This window comes from Lotus japonicus, chromosome 1 (genome assembly GCF_012489685.1).
Source record: "Lotus japonicus ecotype B-129 chromosome 1, LjGifu_v1.2".
Lineage (NCBI taxonomy): Eukaryota > Viridiplantae > Streptophyta > Magnoliopsida > Fabales > Fabaceae > Lotus > Lotus japonicus.
The window spans coordinates 63,930,221-63,949,615 of record NC_080041.1 but is presented as its reverse complement, the minus strand read 5'-3'; the positions used below and the strand labels follow the sequence as shown (position 1 = coordinate 63,949,615).

Sequence of the window (19,395 nt, the reverse complement as noted above, 5' to 3'; positions counted from 1 at the left end):
GCCTTAGACTTAACCACATTAATTTTAAGGCTCGAAACCCCACAAAAATCCTCCAACACCCGATGAATAGTCCTAATATGAGAGACCTCGACTTTGGCAAATAAGAGAACATCATCCGCAAAAAAAAAATCCTGCCCCCCCCCCCCCCCCCGAGAGATATGAACCGGCTTCCAACGTCCATTACTAACCTCATGATGAATCATATGGGTCATACGCTCCATACAAAGCACAAAAAGGTAAGTGGAAAGGGAAAGGGGGTCCCCCTGCCAAAGTCCTCTCGTGGCACCAAACGAAGGAAGACGAGCCCCATTCTAGATAATTGAGAGAGAGGAAAATGAAACACAGTGCATAATCAAGGAGACAATCAGAGGAGGAAAGCCAAATTCCACCAAAGTATCACGGAGAAAAGTCCAATCAACTCGATCATAAGCATTTACCAAATTTAGTTTAAACAAAACATTACTACTTTGTTGTCGTTTGTTGCACATAAAATGGGCCACTTCTTGGAGGATGATAACATTATCCGTGGTCCCTCTCCCAAGGATAAAACTACTCTGTAACGGACCGACAATTTCCTGCAAGCACAGACGAAGGCGAAGGACTAAAACCTTGGTAATGATTTTATACAAGACATTACAAAGGCTAATGGGGCGAAGCTCACAAAAAGAAAAAGGCACATCCACTTTTAGAATTAGAGCAACTAGAGTATCAGAAATAGACTTGTCAAAAGTCCCTGTTGCAAAAGTATCTCTAACCAAATGCCAAACACTATCACCAATGATCAGCACCCATCTTTGGAAAAACGTAAATGGAAGCATCCAAAGGTCGTGTGGCAGAAGAAGAGTAGAACAACTCCTTAAAGAAATGAATAGCCTCAGTTGTGGAAGAACTAAGCAAGCCTTGGAAGGATGCTTTGGTGGTGAAGCTCATTGGCAAGAACTTGGGGTACAACATCATGAAAGCTAAACCGAAGGCACTCTAAAAGCCTTTGGGGGGGGGGGGTTGACATTATCGTCATTGATAATGGGTTTTACATGGTCACGCTCGAGTTGTGCCCCAACGTATCAACTCGCCAGCTTCTTATGAATAGACTCGGACTAGCATAATGTCTTATAACATTTCACTTGTTAGTTTTAACATACAATTTTCACAACCCCCTTACGCCAACACAGAACCATGGACGTTATTCGGAGATTAATTAAGAATAATACTCTAGGAAATCTGGGTCTTACAGAGGTACGGTGGAGGAGTGAAGGAGATTTGGGGCTTGAGTAAGGTCTAGAGAAAGGGCATGTGAGTGAGAGAGAGAGAGAGAGAGAGAGAGAGAGAGAGAGGAGAAACATCATCGGCTTGAGAGAGGGAGAGAGAGCAGAGAGGATTTTAGGGTTTGTGTGTGATGAAAAAGATGGAATGAGCTCATTTTGTTTTATCTTTTTTGTGTGAGAAACATCATCGTTGTTTTATCTTTTCTGTCATGATTTCTTTATTTTTTTTCATTTTTCGAGCTCATTTGCCCATTTCTATGTCCTTTATCGCCACAAAACAAATGAATTTCACTCTATAAATAGTTCAAACTTGTAATATTTCAACACACCATTTCTAACTCCCACAATTCCCTTCTTATCAAAATTTCTTCAGCTTGCTTCCATTTTTTGTTGTTGTCCATGGATCTTTATCATGGTTAATACCATCTTTTGAAAAATCATCCACCTCCTACCGGAGAATCTTTTCCAAATCGACATCCTTCGATGTATGTACCACATCCTTTCTTTTCCTAAAATTACAGACCTCCTATGGGTTAAAATTCTCCACATTCACATCCTTCGATGTATCCACCGCCTCCATTCTATCCTCAAAATTCAAATTCTTTTATGTATCCACTACCACCCACCTGGTATAGGCCTCAACTTGAGAGTAGTAACGACAAACTACTCGAAACACAATTTCAACCTACACTCAATCAGTCAAAATTCAAGCAAAATTGTTGGAGCATATTTGAGAGCGTTTTAGAAATGAGAATGATGAAATTATTTTTATTCAATATTATGTATTTATTTAAAATATATTGTCATTGATTTTTCAATAATATGTTTTTCCTTCCGTTTTCAATTAAAAATTATCATTTTGAATTTTAATTATATATTTCCTATCACAATCGGTGTGGAGCAAAGAAAAAGCTTCACAAAGAAATTGGGGAAATAAATATGAATTTGAAACCCTATATATCTATATAGATCAATCCAACGATCTTCGCCGTCAGTCACTCGCTAAAGAACAGCGAGCCACTGCATCCAATGCAACTTGCGACTCAAACCGGTCAGGTGACCGATTCCCGGTCCAACCGACCCGATTTCCACAACACAGCTATAACCCCTAGAATATGTTTTGGCGCCACTGGCCTTCACCATTTTGAGCAGTGAGCGCAAATTCCAGTTCACTTCTCGGACAACGCACTGAGATAACAAGCCGCTTTGGCATCGTGACCTAACAATGGCGGAGGCGGAGGCGATTCATCCCATGGAAATCGACGGCGACGACGACCTTACTTACTCCGCGAGGCCCGACAAGGGCAAAAGTGTCCTCGTCGCCGGCAACCCTCCCGGCGGCCAAAAGGCGATCCCGTGGGTTGAGAAGTACCGTCCTCAGTCCCTCGACGACGTCGCTGCTCACCGCGACATTGTCGATACTAGTAAGATTCTCTCTTCCCTACCATTTCATCTCCTAGGGTTTATGGTTAATCTTCTTCCGATTGCTCACTGTAACGATTCTTCAGATAGCGTCTGAAAATGTAGTTCAATATCTAAGTTTCTGCAATAACGGGATAATAATTTACTTTTCTTCTTTTGATTTGACTGTGATTGCATCGTTCTAGGGTTTTAGGGATATGCTGATGGTGAAATTTCAGAGGAGATTTTTATGCCAATGGCATGCATTTTTTTTTAATTTTTTGTGTGTTTCATTTTATTGATATTTGGTTTGGTTAAAATTAGGAAAATAAAAAGGGATTGTAATTGTGCATCTTGTGATTTTTGGGTATTCATACCTATTTGCTGTTTCACTATCATTGGTGTTTCTTGCTTCTTCTTTGGTTTTGGATTGCTTCTCATTCATTGTTTGTTCATTTGTTGGGCAGTTGATAGGCTGACTACTGAGAACAGATTGCCCCATCTTCTACTGTATGGCCCTCCTGGTACGGGAAAAACATCAACTATCCTCGCTGTGGCGCGCAAACTGTATGGCGCGCAATACCGCAATATGATTTTGGAGCTGAATGCTTCTGATGATAGAGGAATTGGTGTTGTACGGGAGCAGATTCAAAATTTTGCTAGCACTCAGAGCTTATCATTTGGGTTGTCTTCGCTGCCGATTATTTCTTTCCTTATATCTCTGCAGTTCTTACTTTATAAGTTTGCTGTTTTATGACTGCTATAGATAGGGCGTTCTAGTTTGGATCTTTGGTTTATCGTGTAATTTGAACTTGGCTGTCAATTTGATAATTTCTGTTCGGCAAGGTGTTCTTCTGTAAATCTTGGAATAATTTATAATAAGCATTGCAGATTTTGATGCAACTTTTAAATATTATTTCCTTGCTGGATGCTGGAAAAAGTTGGGCGCTTATTGTGTAAACAGTTTCTTCCCCTAGTAGAGATATCAACACATAGATTAAGACATTGAAGGCCATAAGAGGACACTTGTGTAATTCCTTTTGTTCATTTCAGTTTTCACTTTTCAGTCATGATGGTTCTGATCTTTAGGCATGGTTATTTGTTTTTGTCATTTTATTTTTCTTGAATGCACATTTGATTTGGAAGTTATATGGATAAAAGTGTAACTAAAATTTAAACATTTCCTTTGAGAAGTTTTTTGTTGTTCTGGAAGTGTACTGGAACTGCATGTTTTGTCCTTAACTGACTATCAAATTTTCTCTTGATAGTGTTAAGACCTCTGTAAAACTGGTCTTGTTAGATGAAGCGGATGCCATGACAAAGGATGCCCAATTTGCATTACGTAGAGGTATGCACTAATTTCTATACACTATCTAACTAGTTTATATAGCTTCAAACAGTTTCTTGAGTTATAATATCTTCATCTTCATTTGGTACAGTGATTGAGAAATATACAAAAAGCACTAGGTTTGCACTTATATGTAATCATGTAAACAAGATTATTCCAGCACTGCAATCAAGATGCACTCGGTTTCGGTTTGCCCCTCTTGATGCTGCCCATGTCAGTGAAAGATTGAAACATGTTATTAAGGCTGAAGGGTATGTTTCTTTGTCTGTTATCTATCTTGCATGTGTGTGTTTGAGTCAAAAATGTTTTTTGCTACATTACTTGTTTCTGAGACTTTCTGTTGTATTCTCATCTCAGTTGGGGATTTGTTCATATTGAGTGCCAATGTAGTGATAATGGGGCAGATAGAGCTTTTATTGCTTAATTCAAGATTTGTAGTTTATTCTGTTAATGTTTTAAGTTTTAACACAATACTTTATCTACTGGAAGATTGAACTTTTCTGGCAGTAGACTTTTTTCATAGTGATGTATGTACATATTTACTGTGCAAAGTAAAACTCGGTTTCTTTTGGGTCTCATTTCGTTCAGATGGATTATGGAAAGGGCTGGAAAGGGGTAATGCCTATGATTTCTATCTCCTTACTCCATCATTTTAGCATATTTATCCATTTGCAGTTAGGCTTCAGCCATCGTAGAAGCAGGATAAACTGTTCTTGTATAATTGTATTATCTACCCTGTTTGAAAGAGCTTTTAACTAAGTTGTGACTTTTCTTTTCTTTTCGTTTTCAGTTTTTTGTTTAAATGATCTGAATATTCAAACCAGAAAAGCATTATAATGCCAAGTGCAAACCACATGAGCAATTTATCTTGAACTTTAATTTTATATTAAAAAAGAAACTTAAATTTTGGTTTTTAGTGTCGAGAAAAATTTAGTACATTAAATAGGTTGATTCTTTTATTCATTTGTATATGTAAACAGAAATACTCCACGAAAAGGGATATTACATGCTCTTTTTATACTGATAATTGAATCATAGGGAGAGAAACCCTTACATTTGAACTGCAGGTGCAGTCAGAGTGGTACAGAGTTGTAAATGAAGTTGTAACATTAGTTCCATATTATAAGTACCACATATATAAAATTGGTTGTACATGAAGTTGTAACATCAGTTCCATATTGGACTTGATACCTTGCAATATGATGATTAACATTTTGTAATTTGATTAGGCTTGATGTTCAAGACAGTGGCTTAGAAGCCCTTGTACGGCTTAGCAATGGTGATATGAGAAAGGCTTTGAATATTCTTCAGGTACTTGTTGATAGCCTTAGTTTCCTTATGGCTTATATACAAATATAGCATAGCTTGTGCTTTTATGTTATGTCTTTTTTTTTTTCAGATAAAGAAGTAATTGTAGCAGTTGCTACAAAAATGAACTCTATTTTGGCCATGAGTACTACACTGTTTTATTACTGTCCCCCAGCCATTTATGTTGACAAGCATATGGAATGTGTAGAACATACAGCTTTATATATGAATGCTCACTTAGGATCATATGACAATTAAAACTGTGGGGAGGGTCATACATGATGAAGTCTTGACACAAGAAGTACCAATTTCATTATCTTCACTCAAAGATGACCGTACATGATTTGAGACTAATTCTCAAATAACATCTGTACTGTAAATTCTTGAAAACTTTTGACTTAAAAAATTGGTAATGTATACTATTATTAAATAATATATCCTAGATACTGTTAGGACCAATTGCAAGGTATAAGACTTGAGTTTCACATAGGATGAACGGAATTATAGTGTGGGGTTTATAAGGTCTCATACTCTCCAACTACAATTGCTAGCTTTTATGATGTGGTTCTCCTGAGGTTCTTATCAATTGGTATCAGAATTTTCCACCATGTCTCTTAACTGTGAACAAGTGGCGTTGGTGGGTGACATCGGCATTGCTATGTTTGCCCGAGACTATAGTCATAGGGCAGTGCACAGCCAGCCTGCATGGTGTGAGGCTGTGGTGGTTCTTAGGATCCAATTGCTAGGTATAGGACTTGAGTCCCACATCAAAAGTATGCAATTCTCGTGTGACTTTTATAAGGATTTGGGCTCTCCAGCTACGACGGCTAGCTTTTGTGGTGTGGTTTTCCCATGATTCTTCTCAGATATGTGGTATACTGATTCATTTTGCTGGCAATTTAATTAGGAATTTATATATGATTCACATACTCACATGTATTGATTGTTTTGTTTGTATCTTTAGTTTGTTTGGAGAAGTATGGCTTATGCTGCAAATCATGACCTTTTTCCATCATTAATAGCTGATGGTGCAGATATAGAATGCAGTATATTTGTATGTGATATTTAGGAATACTTTTAAGAAAGAAAGGTATAGTCTTGCCGTATTTTGAACTTATTTTGTATGAAGAAAAGGAAGATAAAGTAGGATATAAGAGGGATGAGATGCTATATAGTAAACATCTTTCTTAAGTAATTTTTCCATTTATTATTCTCAATTATTTTTCTTGTATCCCAATGCTTGTTAGTATTTAAAGTTTGATTCTTGGCTCCTCTGGTTTTGTTTTACTCTAATCGTGTATCCAATTGTCCTGGATAACTACCAGTTTACAATTCTTAACCATGGAAAAAGTGTTTGATTCACATTATATCCTGAATTATTTTGTTTATTTGGTATGAATTGAATCAATGGATTCTAGATGACATATTTTGTTGCTTTAATTTTTGTGCAGTCAACACATATGGCCTCTCAGCAGATAACAGAAGAAGCTGTTTACCTGTGCACTGGAAATCCATTGCCTAAAGACATTGAGCAAATATCTTACTGGCTTCTAAATGAACAATTTGCAGATAGCTTTAAAAGTATGAAGTTATTCCTTTACATTGGTGTTTAATATTTATAAGCAATTTATGATATTTATTTGGCATTAATTTCAAATAGGAATATATGAAATCAAGACGAGGAAAGGATTGGCCGTGATAGATATTGTGAGAGAAGTGACAATGTGAGTCTTCTGCATTATACTGACTGCCTAACTTTCTGATAATTTATTTTACAGATCTTATTTTTACTCTATTGTTTCCATAGGTTTGTTTTTAAGATTAAGATGCCTCCATCTGTTCGAGTGCAGCTGATGACTGATTTAGCAGACATAGAGTATGTATTGCTGCCCTACTTTTTTACATGTTCTTCTCCTTCTGCCTGACCTGACTATATATAACTATTTAAAAGTTGTTTAAATATGCCTTCAAGTTAAGTCATGCCCTTATCCTTTTACAAAGACTAGGCCAAGTCTTAAAATGGAAAAATATTATATAGTAGGTAATAAGTTACAAGTCAGCGTAAGGCTTGCATTTTGCAAAAATTCTTGAGCTTGTTTAGGTTTAGTCTAAATGGCCTAGCCTATTTCAAGCTGTAATAATGGATGTGGTTGTGAACAAGCACAATAATGGAAGAAGAATATAATAATTTGGCAGATATTATCTTGATAGAAGATCAAGATAGAGTACTTTTCTCTATCTTTGCACCCTCATATTTTTGGCAATTGTAGATACAAGATTATTTAGTGGTATAGTACCCTGTTGACCCTGTATAAGTAGCTGTGCCCTGTTGGACTGCATGCATTATGATACTATGCCACTTGCTACATTCATATACATTGTTATACAACTAAGGTTTTACTTTGCACTTGTTGTAATTAATCCAAAATGACCATTCATGTATCTACTTGTGATAATGGGAATGAAATTTCCTCTCTTCCAGGTATAGATTAAGTTTTGGGTGCAACGATAAACTTCAGCTTGGATCAGTTATTTCTTCTTTTACACGTGCTAGATTTGCACTCGTTGAAGCTGCTAACCTTCTGAATCCGGTCCATTAGTTGTTATTGCTTCGCATACTAGGTCTCTTGGCTTGTTTGAGTTCCCTGGCAACTGTCACCACTATTTAGAACTAGATTGGTGGATCTCTATTTGTGTAAAGAAATTGTGGTTGTCTTTTAAAACTTATGACCAATGTTCACAAAATTTTCAGTAGGACATCTTTAGTCTTAAACTTCACTGCATGCATGCTTGCTTAAGATAGCTATTTAAGATGGCATTATTACATTTAACTGTTATGAATGACATGACACAATAGAAGGCCTTAATATAGATTATGGCCCCGTTTGGATAAACAGCTTAATTAAGCGCTTATGGTCATAAGCGCTTATGTCATAAGCGCTTATTCATAAGCTATTTTTAAAAATTTATTGAAATAAATTAAAAATAAGCTGTATATAAGCATAAGCTGTTTTTCATAAGCTGTCCTGAGTAGCTTATGAAAATAAGCTGAAAATAGCTTATGACAGGTCATAAGCTGTTTGCATAAGCTCTCCCAAACACTGGCGTAAGAGCTTATGTTGTCAGATAAGCTCAAATAAGCTCTTCCAAACTGGGCCTATAGCTGTGGCTTTGATAATGCAAGCTTGAAAATTGAAATGAATAGGGTTGGGGGTGGGGCAAGCTGGTGAAAAAAGTACATGTTCCTAAGACGAGTAGAAAATAGCTTATCCTAGGAATGGACAAATCTACCTGTGCTATGATTGATTAGTTATTTTCTCTTTCCCTTTTACAAATTGAATATAAAATAGAAAAAACGATTGTTCAGAAGAGAGACGTATTAAGCCAAACTGCCAAATCATGGTTTTATCAATTGCAACATGATTATCTATCTCCCTCCTCTCCCAACCCAAATGCGTTTAACAATCAACAGTAGCCAAATTGTAGACATAGCCTTGATTTTGCACTGACTTGTGTAGAAGTAAATGCCAGCAGTACAGTTTCCAAGTTTCTTTCACAAGAACAGAACCTAATACTAACATGAATTAAATACTCAAGACTTGCTTGGGCTCGAGTGTGGATGATGGTTCAATTTCTTCCCCCTTTATGACAAATAGAAAGAACAAATACGTACTGTAATTTAACCCAAAAAAATACGTACTGTTGGGTGTTGACAAACATTCACCCGACCCGACAATAAATAAGGGTAGAGGGTGCTATCTAGGTTTGCAATCCATGGCTATCAAACTCGCATGAATTGCGAGACACTGTATCATTTTGTGTTTAAATCGTATGCCGAATCGTGTTCCCTGGTTGAATTGCACAATTCAACCAAAAGCAAAAGCAAGCAACTTCTAGGTCGGGCTGCGCAACCCAATCTTTTTAAAAAATTTATTGTTGCAATTTTCCCTAAAAAAAACTAGTTAGATACTCTTGAGATTGAGTAATTAAGGTCATGTTTAGGAAAACAACTTAATTAAGTGCTTATGCTCAGAAACGACCATAAGCGCTTATTCATAAGCTATCTTAAAATATTTATTAAAATAAATTAAATATAAGCTAAATATAAACATAAGTTCTTTTTCATAAGCTACTCATGATAGCTTATGAAAATAAACTAAAAACAGCTTATGGTAAGACCATAACCATAACTGTTTGCATAAGCTCTCCCAAACACTTGCACAAGACGCTTATGTTATTCGATAAGTTCAAATAAGTTATTCCAAACGGAGTCTAAATCTAATGAATAATTAAACAATATTAATTTAACAATAACAAAGTTTGGAGAACATGTTTTTCGGTTAGATATGGCTTCAACTACTCCTCAAGCAAGACAATTAGTTAACCATAGACATAATTTCGTTAATGGTCATATAGCTAGATGTACTGTGGCTTCATAACATAGTTTGGGTAACATACTTTTCGATTAGATATGGCTTCAACTACTCCTCAAGTCAGACAATTAGTTAATCATAGACATATTTTCGTTAATGGTCATATCGTAGATGTACCATGGCTTTAACTACTCCTCAAGCCAGATAATTAGTTAACCATAAACATGTTTTCGTTAATGATCATATAGTAGATATACATGTTATCGTTGAAAACTATAACGTTAATGATGCTATAACTAGTAGCATAGCATAATAAACAAAACTAATCCTCAAGCCAGACAATAAGACCATGGGTTGGGATCCTCTCCAGTGAAATTCTCTCAAGTTTTCTCCAGTGGACATTTGTGGCGGTTTTAGACCGCCACAAAATGTTGTCAGCTGCCACAAAGTTTGTCAATATTTTTCAGCAGCATTTTGTGGCAGCTGGAAAAATTTTGTGGCGGTTTAAAACCGCCACAAATTGGCGGTTTAAAACCGCCACAAATGTCCACTGGAGAAAAATTGAGAGAATTTAACTGGAGAGGATCCGGACCCATAAGACCATAGATATTTTTGTTAGTGGTTAGTAGATATGCTAAGCTGTCATTGCGAACTTTAATGTTTATAATAGTGCATCAGATTGATGTGGTAAGAAGTTTCAATTTCTAAAAAAAGAAAAGTTAGTGGGCCTAACCCTTGAATGATAATTATATCTACTATCCTGATATTCATATTTAATGAAAGAATTAATATGTTATCAAAATTAATATTTTTATAAATAGTATTATTATAAATTAGAAAAATATAGATATTGAATAATTTTAAGTTTGAGTGAAATGAAGAGAGAATTTAAAATTTCTATCATTTTTTTTATGAAAAGAAAGCGGACAAAAAACAGAAAAACAAAGAAAAACGGGCTAGCCCCGGCCTACGGCCTCACAAAGGACACCCCTCTTGGAATCAACCAACAACAAACTACCCAAGCCCTCAGGAGGAGCCATCACTGAAATCAAAGGGTCTTCCAGGCGAGCTCCCAACTTAGCCAAAAAGTCCACACATGCATTTCCCTCACGCTTGATATGTTTAAGATCCACCATCCACGGACGCCTCAATAAGTCTTTAATATCCCAGATAAGCGGTGCAAGACTATGTCGGGGAGAAGGCCCCGAAAACACCAAGGATAGCGCATCCTGGGAGTATGAGAAGCACTCAACAATGCGGTAGCCCTTTTTTTTTTGATAGGTGATGCGGTAGCCCTTATCCCAAGCCAAGCTCAACACATTAAAAATAGCCAACAGTTCAAGCTGAAGAATCTCCCGCACAGCAAGGAAGCCATAAAACCCCACAATCCACTCACCAAAAGGATGTCAGATACATCCACCAAAGCCCCCTATCCTCGGTGTTCCAAGAACACTCTCATTCACATTAAGCACCACACAATCATGGCGGGACGGACACCAACGAACCAAACGGGGGGGGGGGGGGGTCCTGGGCCAAGAAACTCACAGCCGGGAAAGCATGAGAAAATGTTAGTAATTATGGACGTGATGTTAACCGCAAGAGCTTGATCTGTCATCACCAGGTTCTCCAAACACAAGTAGTTCCTAGCCCGCCACACCCACCACAATGTCGCGCCGGCCATCGACGAGGAACGAGCAAGGATCTTGTGAAGTCAAACACGAGCGTCCTGAACCCCGAAGACTGAGGCAGACACGTTAGACCCATCAATAGTATTACAAACAGAGCACAAAGAGGAGGAAGCCATCCCCCGCCGATGGTGAAGCTGATTTGTTGGAAGGGAAACATGACAAGCAAGCTAAACAAGCACAGAACACTTGAGTGGGACCTTCATACTCCAATCCAAGACCAATGAAAACCTTCATCCGAAACCACAACTTCATATCAAAGCCTAGAATGCAGGAGCCAGTCATAACCCGAGGCCACCAAATACTCGTCTGACATGCAACCCACCCAACGAATCCCATCACTAGCCCGGAGATTCAGTCGAACACGCACATAGTTGATGAGATCTGCCACCTCCGTAGGAAGAATAGACCACAGACGGTCCAACCGCCAATTCCAACCATCCCAAACGTGACAAATCCGAAGCTATATGTCGTGCACATCCACAAAATTCACTTGAAGGCACAACGGCTAGGGAGAGGCCCAAGCCTTATACCAGAAAGAAGAAGCTCCATCCCCCACGCTAAATCCGAAGCCATGGTGGAGAGAGTTACGAGCTTTTTGAAACGCAGACCAAATAGTAGATCTAGGCTTATCCATAACACCCAGGAAATTATGAGAAGAGCAATAAGAAGCCCGTAGAAAATTAACCTAAGGCTTGTCAGCCCTACAAATCAACTGCCAAACATTCTTCCTAACAAAGCCACATTATGATCTCGAGCTTTCCTCAAACCAAGGCCTCCCAACTTATTAGGACGCACAACACGGTCCCAACCAATCAAATTTAGACCTCTACCATCGTTGTCCTTCCAAATGAAATTCTTCACCATCAGAGTCTAGAGAATCACACACACTTGGGAAAACCAAATCTGACTCATGTAGTAGGCCAATGTCACTGAAAGAACCAATTGAGCAAGCGTGATACACCCGCACAATTGAAAAGTTTACACTTCCAATTCGCAAGCCGGGACTTGATCCTATCAATGAAGCTAAAATCATCCTTTGTGACTCTCCGATATGATGGAAGATAGGGAAGCCCATGTACCTTCCAATGTTAGTGGTAAACAGGAACCCACTATGTTAGTGATGCTCATCTTCTTTGCAGCAGGTAACCCTAGATGACCCAGAATCTTGGACTTCAACTCATTCACCTTAAGGCCCGAAGCCTTGCAAAACCTGTCTAGCACATCCTTAAGCAATCGAACCTTACTTATAACAAAAAAACGTAGAAAAATATTTCTATCATTCTGCTGGCTTCACAAGACATTATGGTGAATCAAAATTTTCATGTCAAGTTATTGATCATAAGAAAAACAAAACCGTATATAAATTGAAAAGAAAAAAAAAACAATGATCAATAAGATAAATAATCGAAAAAATAATTTGAAGTAGTAGCAGATGATATATATATATATATCTTATGAGAAAAGGTGATCTTATGTGAGAAAATAAGAATAAATTACGACCGTTAGATCTAATTATGGATGGTCAAGATTAAAACTAATTAATGAGCATGTGATCTTAAAAATGTCATGTGACTTTTTTCAAATGTGACTTTTTTAAAATGTCACATGACTTCACCTTTTAATCTTGATCATCCATAATTATGTCCAACGATCATGATTTATTCTTACGTTCTCATATAAGAATATCTTTCTCATAAGATACATCCTATATATATAATGAATCATATATATTCAAATCCTTTAGAAAGGAAGTGTGGAAGAAGAGGGCCGTAATAAAAATTAGAAAACTTCATAATCAACTTTGAACTAAACTGAAATACTGTTTAGGATCAAATTACAATTTTCTGTAAATGTGAGCCCAAAAGTGTAAAGAAAGGGTGACATGCTCAGAACCTACAATAGCTAGCAAAATTAAGTCTGTGCAATCTTAATAAGAAAAACTTATGTATGTTAAAAGAATCCATAAAATAAATAATGTTAAATAGGTAGTAATAAACTCATGCGTTGTTTCAAAAAAAAAAACTCATGCGTTCAAAAGTTCAATTTTAACCTTTACAAATTACAATACACAATTGAGAAAATAGTATTATTATAAATTATAAAAATATAAATATTGAATAATTATACGTTTGAGTGAGATGAAGAGAGAATTTAAAATTTCTATAATTTTTTTTATGACAAAAAAAAAACGTAGAAAAATAATTTATATCATATTCTGCTAGGGTGAATCAAAATTTTCATATCAAAGTGATTGATCACAAGAAAAAAGAAACAAAGAAAATTAAAAAGAAAAAAAAACTACGATCAATAAGATGGAACAAACACTAGTATTAATTCAATTCAACAAATATTAATTAGAAAGTCGGACTTAGATCTGATGACATGACATAGTGTTTTGTACCTTATCTACATTCTACAGTAGCTAAGCTAAGCTAGCTATACACATGTAAATCCTAGACACAGACAGATCCAACATGCACCGCTGGATCCCTCATCCTACCGCCACCAACCAAACCCATCGGTGCTAAACGGTGGACCAACATGTGCATTTTCATCTTCATTTTCTTTCTTTCTCCTCCTTTGCCTTATCTAAATTTATCACCTACACACTCGCACAGGCACACTCATGGACCTCCAGTCTCGTGCTACCGTGCGATGCATCTTGCGGCATAGATTGTGTTCTGAGTTTCAAATTTTCAATGCTTAGAACGGCTTGGGCATGTACAGGAACATATCCTGCAGCGGCGACAGCTGATTACCACTCTGAAACTGGGACCCAAATCCGTTGTTGTTGCTGTTGTTATTGCTGAGAGTGGCATCCACGTAATTATAAGGAAACTCGAGGCTCTTTTCCCACTCGTTCCACTTCGGCTCGCTCTGCACCTCCGTCGCGAACTCCGGCGACACCACCTGCTCCGAGCAGCTCGAGTCAGTATGCAGCTTCGGGACCGAATCCGACGCGTCAAAATACATGTAATCCGTCACGCCCGCCGCCGGCGCTTGCGGCGGATGCGGCGGTGGAAGGCACCCGGCAGCGCGGGTCAGAATCTCCGGCTTCCGCTTTTCCAGTTCCGATGACTCCGTCTTGACGCTGTAAACGGCGCCGCTTGGTTGTCTCTCGATCGAGCCCTTCTTGTTGTAAATGCGGCACAGCACCCAGTCATCCAGCTGCAAAATCAGAACCGTTCAATTAATCTCTTTTTTTTCAATAGAAAAAAAAATATTAATCATTCCTAATAATTGAATACAAATGCATGTCACATAGATAAGTAGGAATCGTTCCATAAATGGAAAGTGGAAATCAGGAAGATATTTTTTTCACACCAATTATTGTTTTGATAACGCTTGAGCCAAAAGGGTTCAACTAGTAATGAGTTGTTACATCATATGATCATTTTTTTGGCCATGGGAAATTTCACACAATAGAAAAATGAGTGGCCACAAACCTAGATCAATAGGACCACCAATACATATAAATAAAATGTATTTTATAAAACATACTCTTTTATTTAAAACTATAATATTAAAATATAATTATTAGATCTAATCATGAATTAAAAAATTACCCTTAGACTGTTCTTTTTGCGAATGGAGCGATCTACGTCGGCAAGACGATACTCATGCATGATCCAATTGGTTTTGTCACCTTTGGGTGCTTTCCCAGCATAAAACACTAAGGCTTTCTTGATCCCAACCGGTTTAGGGTGACCAATGGGCTTATCCGCCCCGGTTGCCTTCCAGTACCCGGTTCCCGCAGCCCGGTTCGGCCTTGAACCGTTTGGATATTTCCGGTCCCGAGGTGAAAAGAAGTACCACTCTTTCTCTCCGTACGAAGCCAAACCTATAAAATAATAAACAAATAATAAAAGAAATGAAAGTCAAATTAGAGCAAACATTGTTTAAATGATAAAAAATAATGAATCACATCTTCATTTTTGTAAAAGTGAACAGAGATTCAGAGAAAGAAGATTGATTATTTGATTACCAGGAAGGTCCCAAGGATCGTATTTGTAGAGATCGATTTCAGCGATGATCGGAACAGCGATCGGCTGCGACGCGCATTTGCGGCAGAGATAGTGCAGCACGAGCTCCTCATCCGTTGGATGGAATCGGAAACCCGGTGGCAATTGAAGCTCTGATGCCATTTTTCAACTGAGATTGGTTTGGTGGCTCTCTCTGATGAAGATTGAAGAAGACTAAGAAGAACAACGGTGGCGGCGCTTGAAACTTAATACGTGAGGGTGAGACTCGTATTTATAGGCACCATTTGTTACACGTGGCGGAGAAGCCATCGTGTTCTAGAATAAACGTGAAGGGTAACGTTTCGGTAGTAGTACTGTGCTGATAAGCGTGAGTGGGGTGGGCCTCGTAAATGGGCCATAGAGTAGGTTAATTAATTTATTCTAGTATTATGTTGTGAAACTCAATTAACTAGTGCCACAAGTGGTTATAATTAAAGGCTTAATTCTCAAATTAGTCCCTGTCTTTGTTTCGTCGTCTGAACCAGGTCCCTGATCGGAAAAATTTGTGCAAAAAGTCCCTATGAATGAAAATCGTTTGGGGCAAGTCCTCGCCGGAGCCCGGAGCTCCGGCGAGTGATGAAGTGGCGTGATGACTAGATAAAAACTGATGACATGGCATTAAATAAAATTAAAAAAAAATTAATTAATTTACCATTTAATAACCTAAATTAACTTGATTTAATCCTCAATTAACCCACTTGATTTAATCATCAATTAACCCACTTAAACATATACCCCCAACCTTTTTCCTAATTACCCTCAATTCCCAATCCCAATTTCGTTCACCTGTTGAAATTAGGGTTCATCCCATGTTCTTCACATCTGAGTGTTTGATTTCATCTCTTCATCCCATCTTCTTCACATATTCGTTCGATCCTCTTCACTGAGTCACGTTCCTCTTCCCTGAGTCGCGTTTTTCTCTTCCCTGAGTCGAGGTTCTTCTCTTCGAGTTTCAGAATCAGTCGCGTTCGATCCTCTTCAAGTCGCGTTCTTCCAGTCGCCTTCTTCTCTGTCGCGTTCGATCCTCTTCATGTCGTTCGTTCCTCTTCCCTGATAAGCGTTCCTCTCCTTTCAGATTTCTCCTTTCAGATTCCCTGAGTCGCGTTCCTCTCACAAACCATGAATTCTTCATCTGCTTCTTCATCTCGCACAAGGTCGAAGACAATCACTGCAGGTGGAAGTGCTAGATGTCAATGTGGTCTTCCTCTGATCATTTACACTGCTGGTACTCGACATAACTCGGATAGGAGATTTCTCAGATGCAGAAATTGGCAAGTAAGTGTATGGCCTTCCAAAATGAGTTTAAGCTTGTGTTTGTTGAAAAATCTGTAACTAAAATGTATTCTTGTGGCAGCTTCCACATAATTGTGGTTTCTTTTTTTGGATTGATGATCCATATGAGGGAAGAGATGCAGTTCAGGGAAGAGATGCAGTTGAAGGTCATGCAATGAGTTATAATTCTGAGATTGGGAATTCAAACTCTGTTAATGTTAATGTTGTTTCTGATTTGAACAAAAAGATTAAGAAGCTCAAGATGAAGCTTGAAGTTGAAAGATTCCAGAAGAAGCTCTCATGTTTCTTTACTCTGGTTGCTGTGACAGTATCAATATGGTGTTTCTGTATGAGAAAGGGTTGAAAGAAGGATTTGAAAGAAGGCTGCATGTTGAAAGAAAGCCTTGAAAGAATTAGTTTAAGGCCTTAGTTTAATTATGTTTGGTTATCTATCTAGACTTGTCTGTTGTTAATGGCATTTTCAAGCCTTCATTTTGTCTGTTGTTAATGGCATGTCCAAGCCTTCATTTTGTCTGTTGTTAATGGCATGTGCAAGCCTTCATTTTGTTTGTTGTTAATGGCATGTTCAAGCCTTCATGTTCCATCTTGTGTACTATCAGAAAGTATTTTGTGTATGTTCCATGTACTGAATGTAATGAAAAGGAGTTGTTAATGGCATGTTCAAGGCTGTATGTTCCATCTTGTGTACTATCAGGAAGTATTTTGTGTATGTTCCCATGTACTAAAAATAGCTAAAAATATCCAACCAACATAGACAATTAAATAGATGAGTGTAAACCATCAATGCATAAGGAGGAGTTAGGGTCCAAACGCTCCTCCACAAACTTTGGGTATCTTCTCCTAGGAACATCTTCCATCTCAGAATCAGTTGCCACACTTTCCAAATCTTCACTCTCATACCCTCCATCAAAGTCAGGGTCATCCCCAAAAGCCATCCCCATACCATCAGCAGACCTACCATTAAGCATTTGTGTGATATGCTTATTCAACAAATCCTCTGCCTCTGCAAAAGCTGGGTTCGTTAATTCATCTTCTTGTTGAAGGTCTCTTTCTTCTTCACTATCCTCAAGTCTAATGCCTTGATTAGACACATCACTCTGATCATCATCTCCATCAATAACTTTTGGAATATTATTGTCGGATTCAACCAAGTTTTCAGGAACAACCTGGACTTCAGGCACATTTTCAGGAACAACCTGGACTTCAGGCACAATTTCATCAACAGCTGGAGCCATTGGAGCACTCAAATTTTCAGGCACATTTTCAGCAACCTGCAAAGATTCAGACACTGTAACATCAGGAGCAATCCCATTTTCAGGAACATTTTCATCAATTGGAAACTGAGAATGAAGAGTGACTTCACCATGCAAGTCCTCATCATCAGAAATAACAACTAGGCTTGGCTTGCCCAAGTTATTTGATTTCCTCACCACAGCTTGTAACCGGTGGGACCTTCTAACAGTTTTCATCTTTGTTGGTTGAGCCTTCTTCTTTCTAGCTTTCTCTTTTTCATTCACCACAGAAGGTACAATTGGTTCAAAATTTCTAACATGCATTGAGAGTGGCTCTTTTGACAGATTTTCAACAAACAAGACATCTTCACCCTTTGAAGCAGCAATCGTAGCCATTTCCAGTGCATCAGAATCAGATTTGTAAGGCCTGGACACTTCTTTAGGAACATCCTCAGTAGTGTCAATGTATGACCACCACAAATTAAACTCCTTGTATCCCAGCTCTTTGATCATGTCAACAGTGTCAATGTATGACCATCTATCTTCATCTTGATCAGGAAAAACACTTCGACCACCACCAAAATAATGGCAGTAAGGGGAGGTTCCAAACCAACCACCATGGCGAACAATGAAGGTAAACACCATCCTGCAAATCCCCTAAATAGCAAGTGAACATTAATCCCTAAAATAGAAACCCAAAGAATCATTCCACAGCAATGCACTCGAAACCCACCCCAAAACCAGCCCCAAAACCCACCCCAAAACCAGACCCAAAACCCATCGAGCATGCAAACCCCAACCCATCCCTGAGTCGAGCATGAAAACCCCCCAAAACCCATCGACCATGAAAACCACAACGACAAAACCCATCTCAGAATAACCCCAAAACCCATCGAGAATGAAAAACCCCAAAACCCATCTCAGAATAAGCTTAATCGAAAGGAATAATCACCACAATAATCAACACAATGCTTAATTGAGAGTTGAGTTGTCTACTTACTTCACACTTTGCCAAATCGAACAGGAAAGAAATGTATATCCACTTTGCCAGAAGAACGAACGAACGCACAGGAAGGATTGGACTTAGGTTTCTCAGATGAACTTAGGTTCTCACATGAAAAGTTAAGAATGCAGATGAACTTAGGAAATGGAATTGGGATTGGGTTTAGGAATTGAGGGTAATAAGTGGGTAATTAGGAAAAGGTTTGGGGAAATATGCTTAAGTTTGTTAATTGAGGATTAAAACAAATTAGTTTATGTTTAATTTAATGTTAAAATAAATTTTTTTTAATGCCATGTCATCAGTTTTTATCTAGTCATCACGCCACTTCATCACTCGCCGGAGCTCCGGGCTCCGGCGAGGACTTGCCCCAAACGATTTTCATTCATAGGGACTTTTTGCACAAATTTTTCCGATCAGGGACCTGGTTCAGACGGCGAAACAAAGACAGGGACTAATTTGAGA

General features: G+C 38.1%; 4 protein-coding genes across 4 annotated transcripts; 2 read left to right on the top strand and 2 right to left on the bottom strand.

Annotated features, from left to right (window-relative positions):
- The first annotated feature begins 2,386 nt into the window (after window positions 1-2,386).
- LOC130737852 (replication factor C subunit 3) lies at window positions 2,387-8,079 on the top strand. The gene is made up of 9 exons (XM_057589711.1): window positions 2,387-2,689; window positions 3,134-3,350; window positions 3,935-4,014; window positions 4,106-4,265; window positions 5,244-5,325; window positions 6,774-6,903; window positions 6,983-7,046; window positions 7,130-7,198; window positions 7,805-8,079. Exons 1-9 carry the CDS (start codon window positions 2,491-2,493, stop codon window positions 7,920-7,922), a joined length of 1,119 nt encoding a protein of 372 aa, XP_057445694.1. The 5' UTR covers window positions 2,387-2,490; the 3' UTR covers window positions 7,923-8,079.
- A 5,617-nt stretch (window positions 8,080-13,696) lies between these two features.
- On the bottom strand, window positions 13,697-15,630 carry LOC130737843 (NAC domain-containing protein 2). The gene is made up of 3 exons (XM_057589700.1): window positions 15,369-15,630; window positions 14,950-15,224; window positions 13,697-14,551 (listed from the first exon to the last, which is right to left on the bottom strand). Exons 1-3 carry the CDS (start codon window positions 15,526-15,528, stop codon window positions 14,087-14,089), a joined length of 900 nt encoding a protein of 299 aa, XP_057445683.1. The 5' UTR covers window positions 15,529-15,630; the 3' UTR covers window positions 13,697-14,086.
- Window positions 15,631-16,524: 894 nt separating this feature from the next.
- On the top strand, window positions 16,525-17,041 carry LOC130741824 (uncharacterized). Its single transcript, XM_057594425.1, has 2 exons — window positions 16,525-16,680; window positions 16,760-17,041. The coding sequence occupies exons 1-2, from the start codon at window positions 16,525-16,527 to the stop codon at window positions 17,039-17,041; spliced, it is 438 nt and encodes a 145-aa protein (XP_057450408.1).
- A 415-nt stretch (window positions 17,042-17,456) lies between these two features.
- LOC130741808 (uncharacterized) lies at window positions 17,457-18,326 on the bottom strand. Its single transcript, XM_057594424.1, has 2 exons — window positions 17,895-18,326; window positions 17,457-17,864 (listed from the first exon to the last, which is right to left on the bottom strand). Exons 1-2 carry the CDS (start codon window positions 18,324-18,326, stop codon window positions 17,457-17,459), a joined length of 840 nt encoding a protein of 279 aa, XP_057450407.1.
- Window positions 18,327-19,395: the final 1,069 nt, after the last annotated feature.

Bases quoted from the DNA above. Each gene is read 5' to 3' on its own strand.
- LOC130737843 (XM_057589700.1), bottom strand. From the start codon at position 15,528: ATGGCATCAGAGCTTCAATTGCCACCGGGTTTCCGATTCCATCCAACG. The intron at 15,225-15,368 runs GTAATCAAATAA...ATTATTTTATAG, and splicing joins CGATCCTTGGGACCTTCCTG to GTTTGGCTTCGTACGGAGAG. The intron at 14,552-14,949 runs GTAATTTTTTAA...CTGATTTTGCAG, and splicing joins GCAAAAAGAACAGTCTAAGG to CTGGATGACTGGGTGCTGTG.
- LOC130737852 (XM_057589711.1), top strand. From the start codon at position 2,491: ATGGCGGAGGCGGAGGCGATTCATCCCATGGAAATCGACGGCGACGAC. The intron at 4,266-5,243 runs GTATGTTTCTTT...TAATTTGATTAG, and splicing joins CATGTTATTAAGGCTGAAGG to GCTTGATGTTCAAGACAGTG. The intron at 7,047-7,129 runs GTGAGTCTTCTG...TTGTTTCCATAG, and splicing joins ATTGTGAGAGAAGTGACAAT to GTTTGTTTTTAAGATTAAGA.
- LOC130741808 (XM_057594424.1), bottom strand. From the start codon at position 18,326: ATGGCTACGATTGCTGCTTCAAAGGGTGAAGATGTCTTGTTTGTTGAA. The intron at 17,865-17,894 runs GTTGTTCCTGAA...CCTGAAGTCCAG, and splicing joins AAATTGTGCCTGAAGTCCAG to GTTGTTCCTGAAAACTTGGT.
- LOC130741824 (XM_057594425.1), top strand. From the start codon at position 16,525: ATGAATTCTTCATCTGCTTCTTCATCTCGCACAAGGTCGAAGACAATC. The intron at 16,681-16,759 runs GTAAGTGTATGG...TTCTTGTGGCAG, and splicing joins TCAGATGCAGAAATTGGCAA to CTTCCACATAATTGTGGTTT.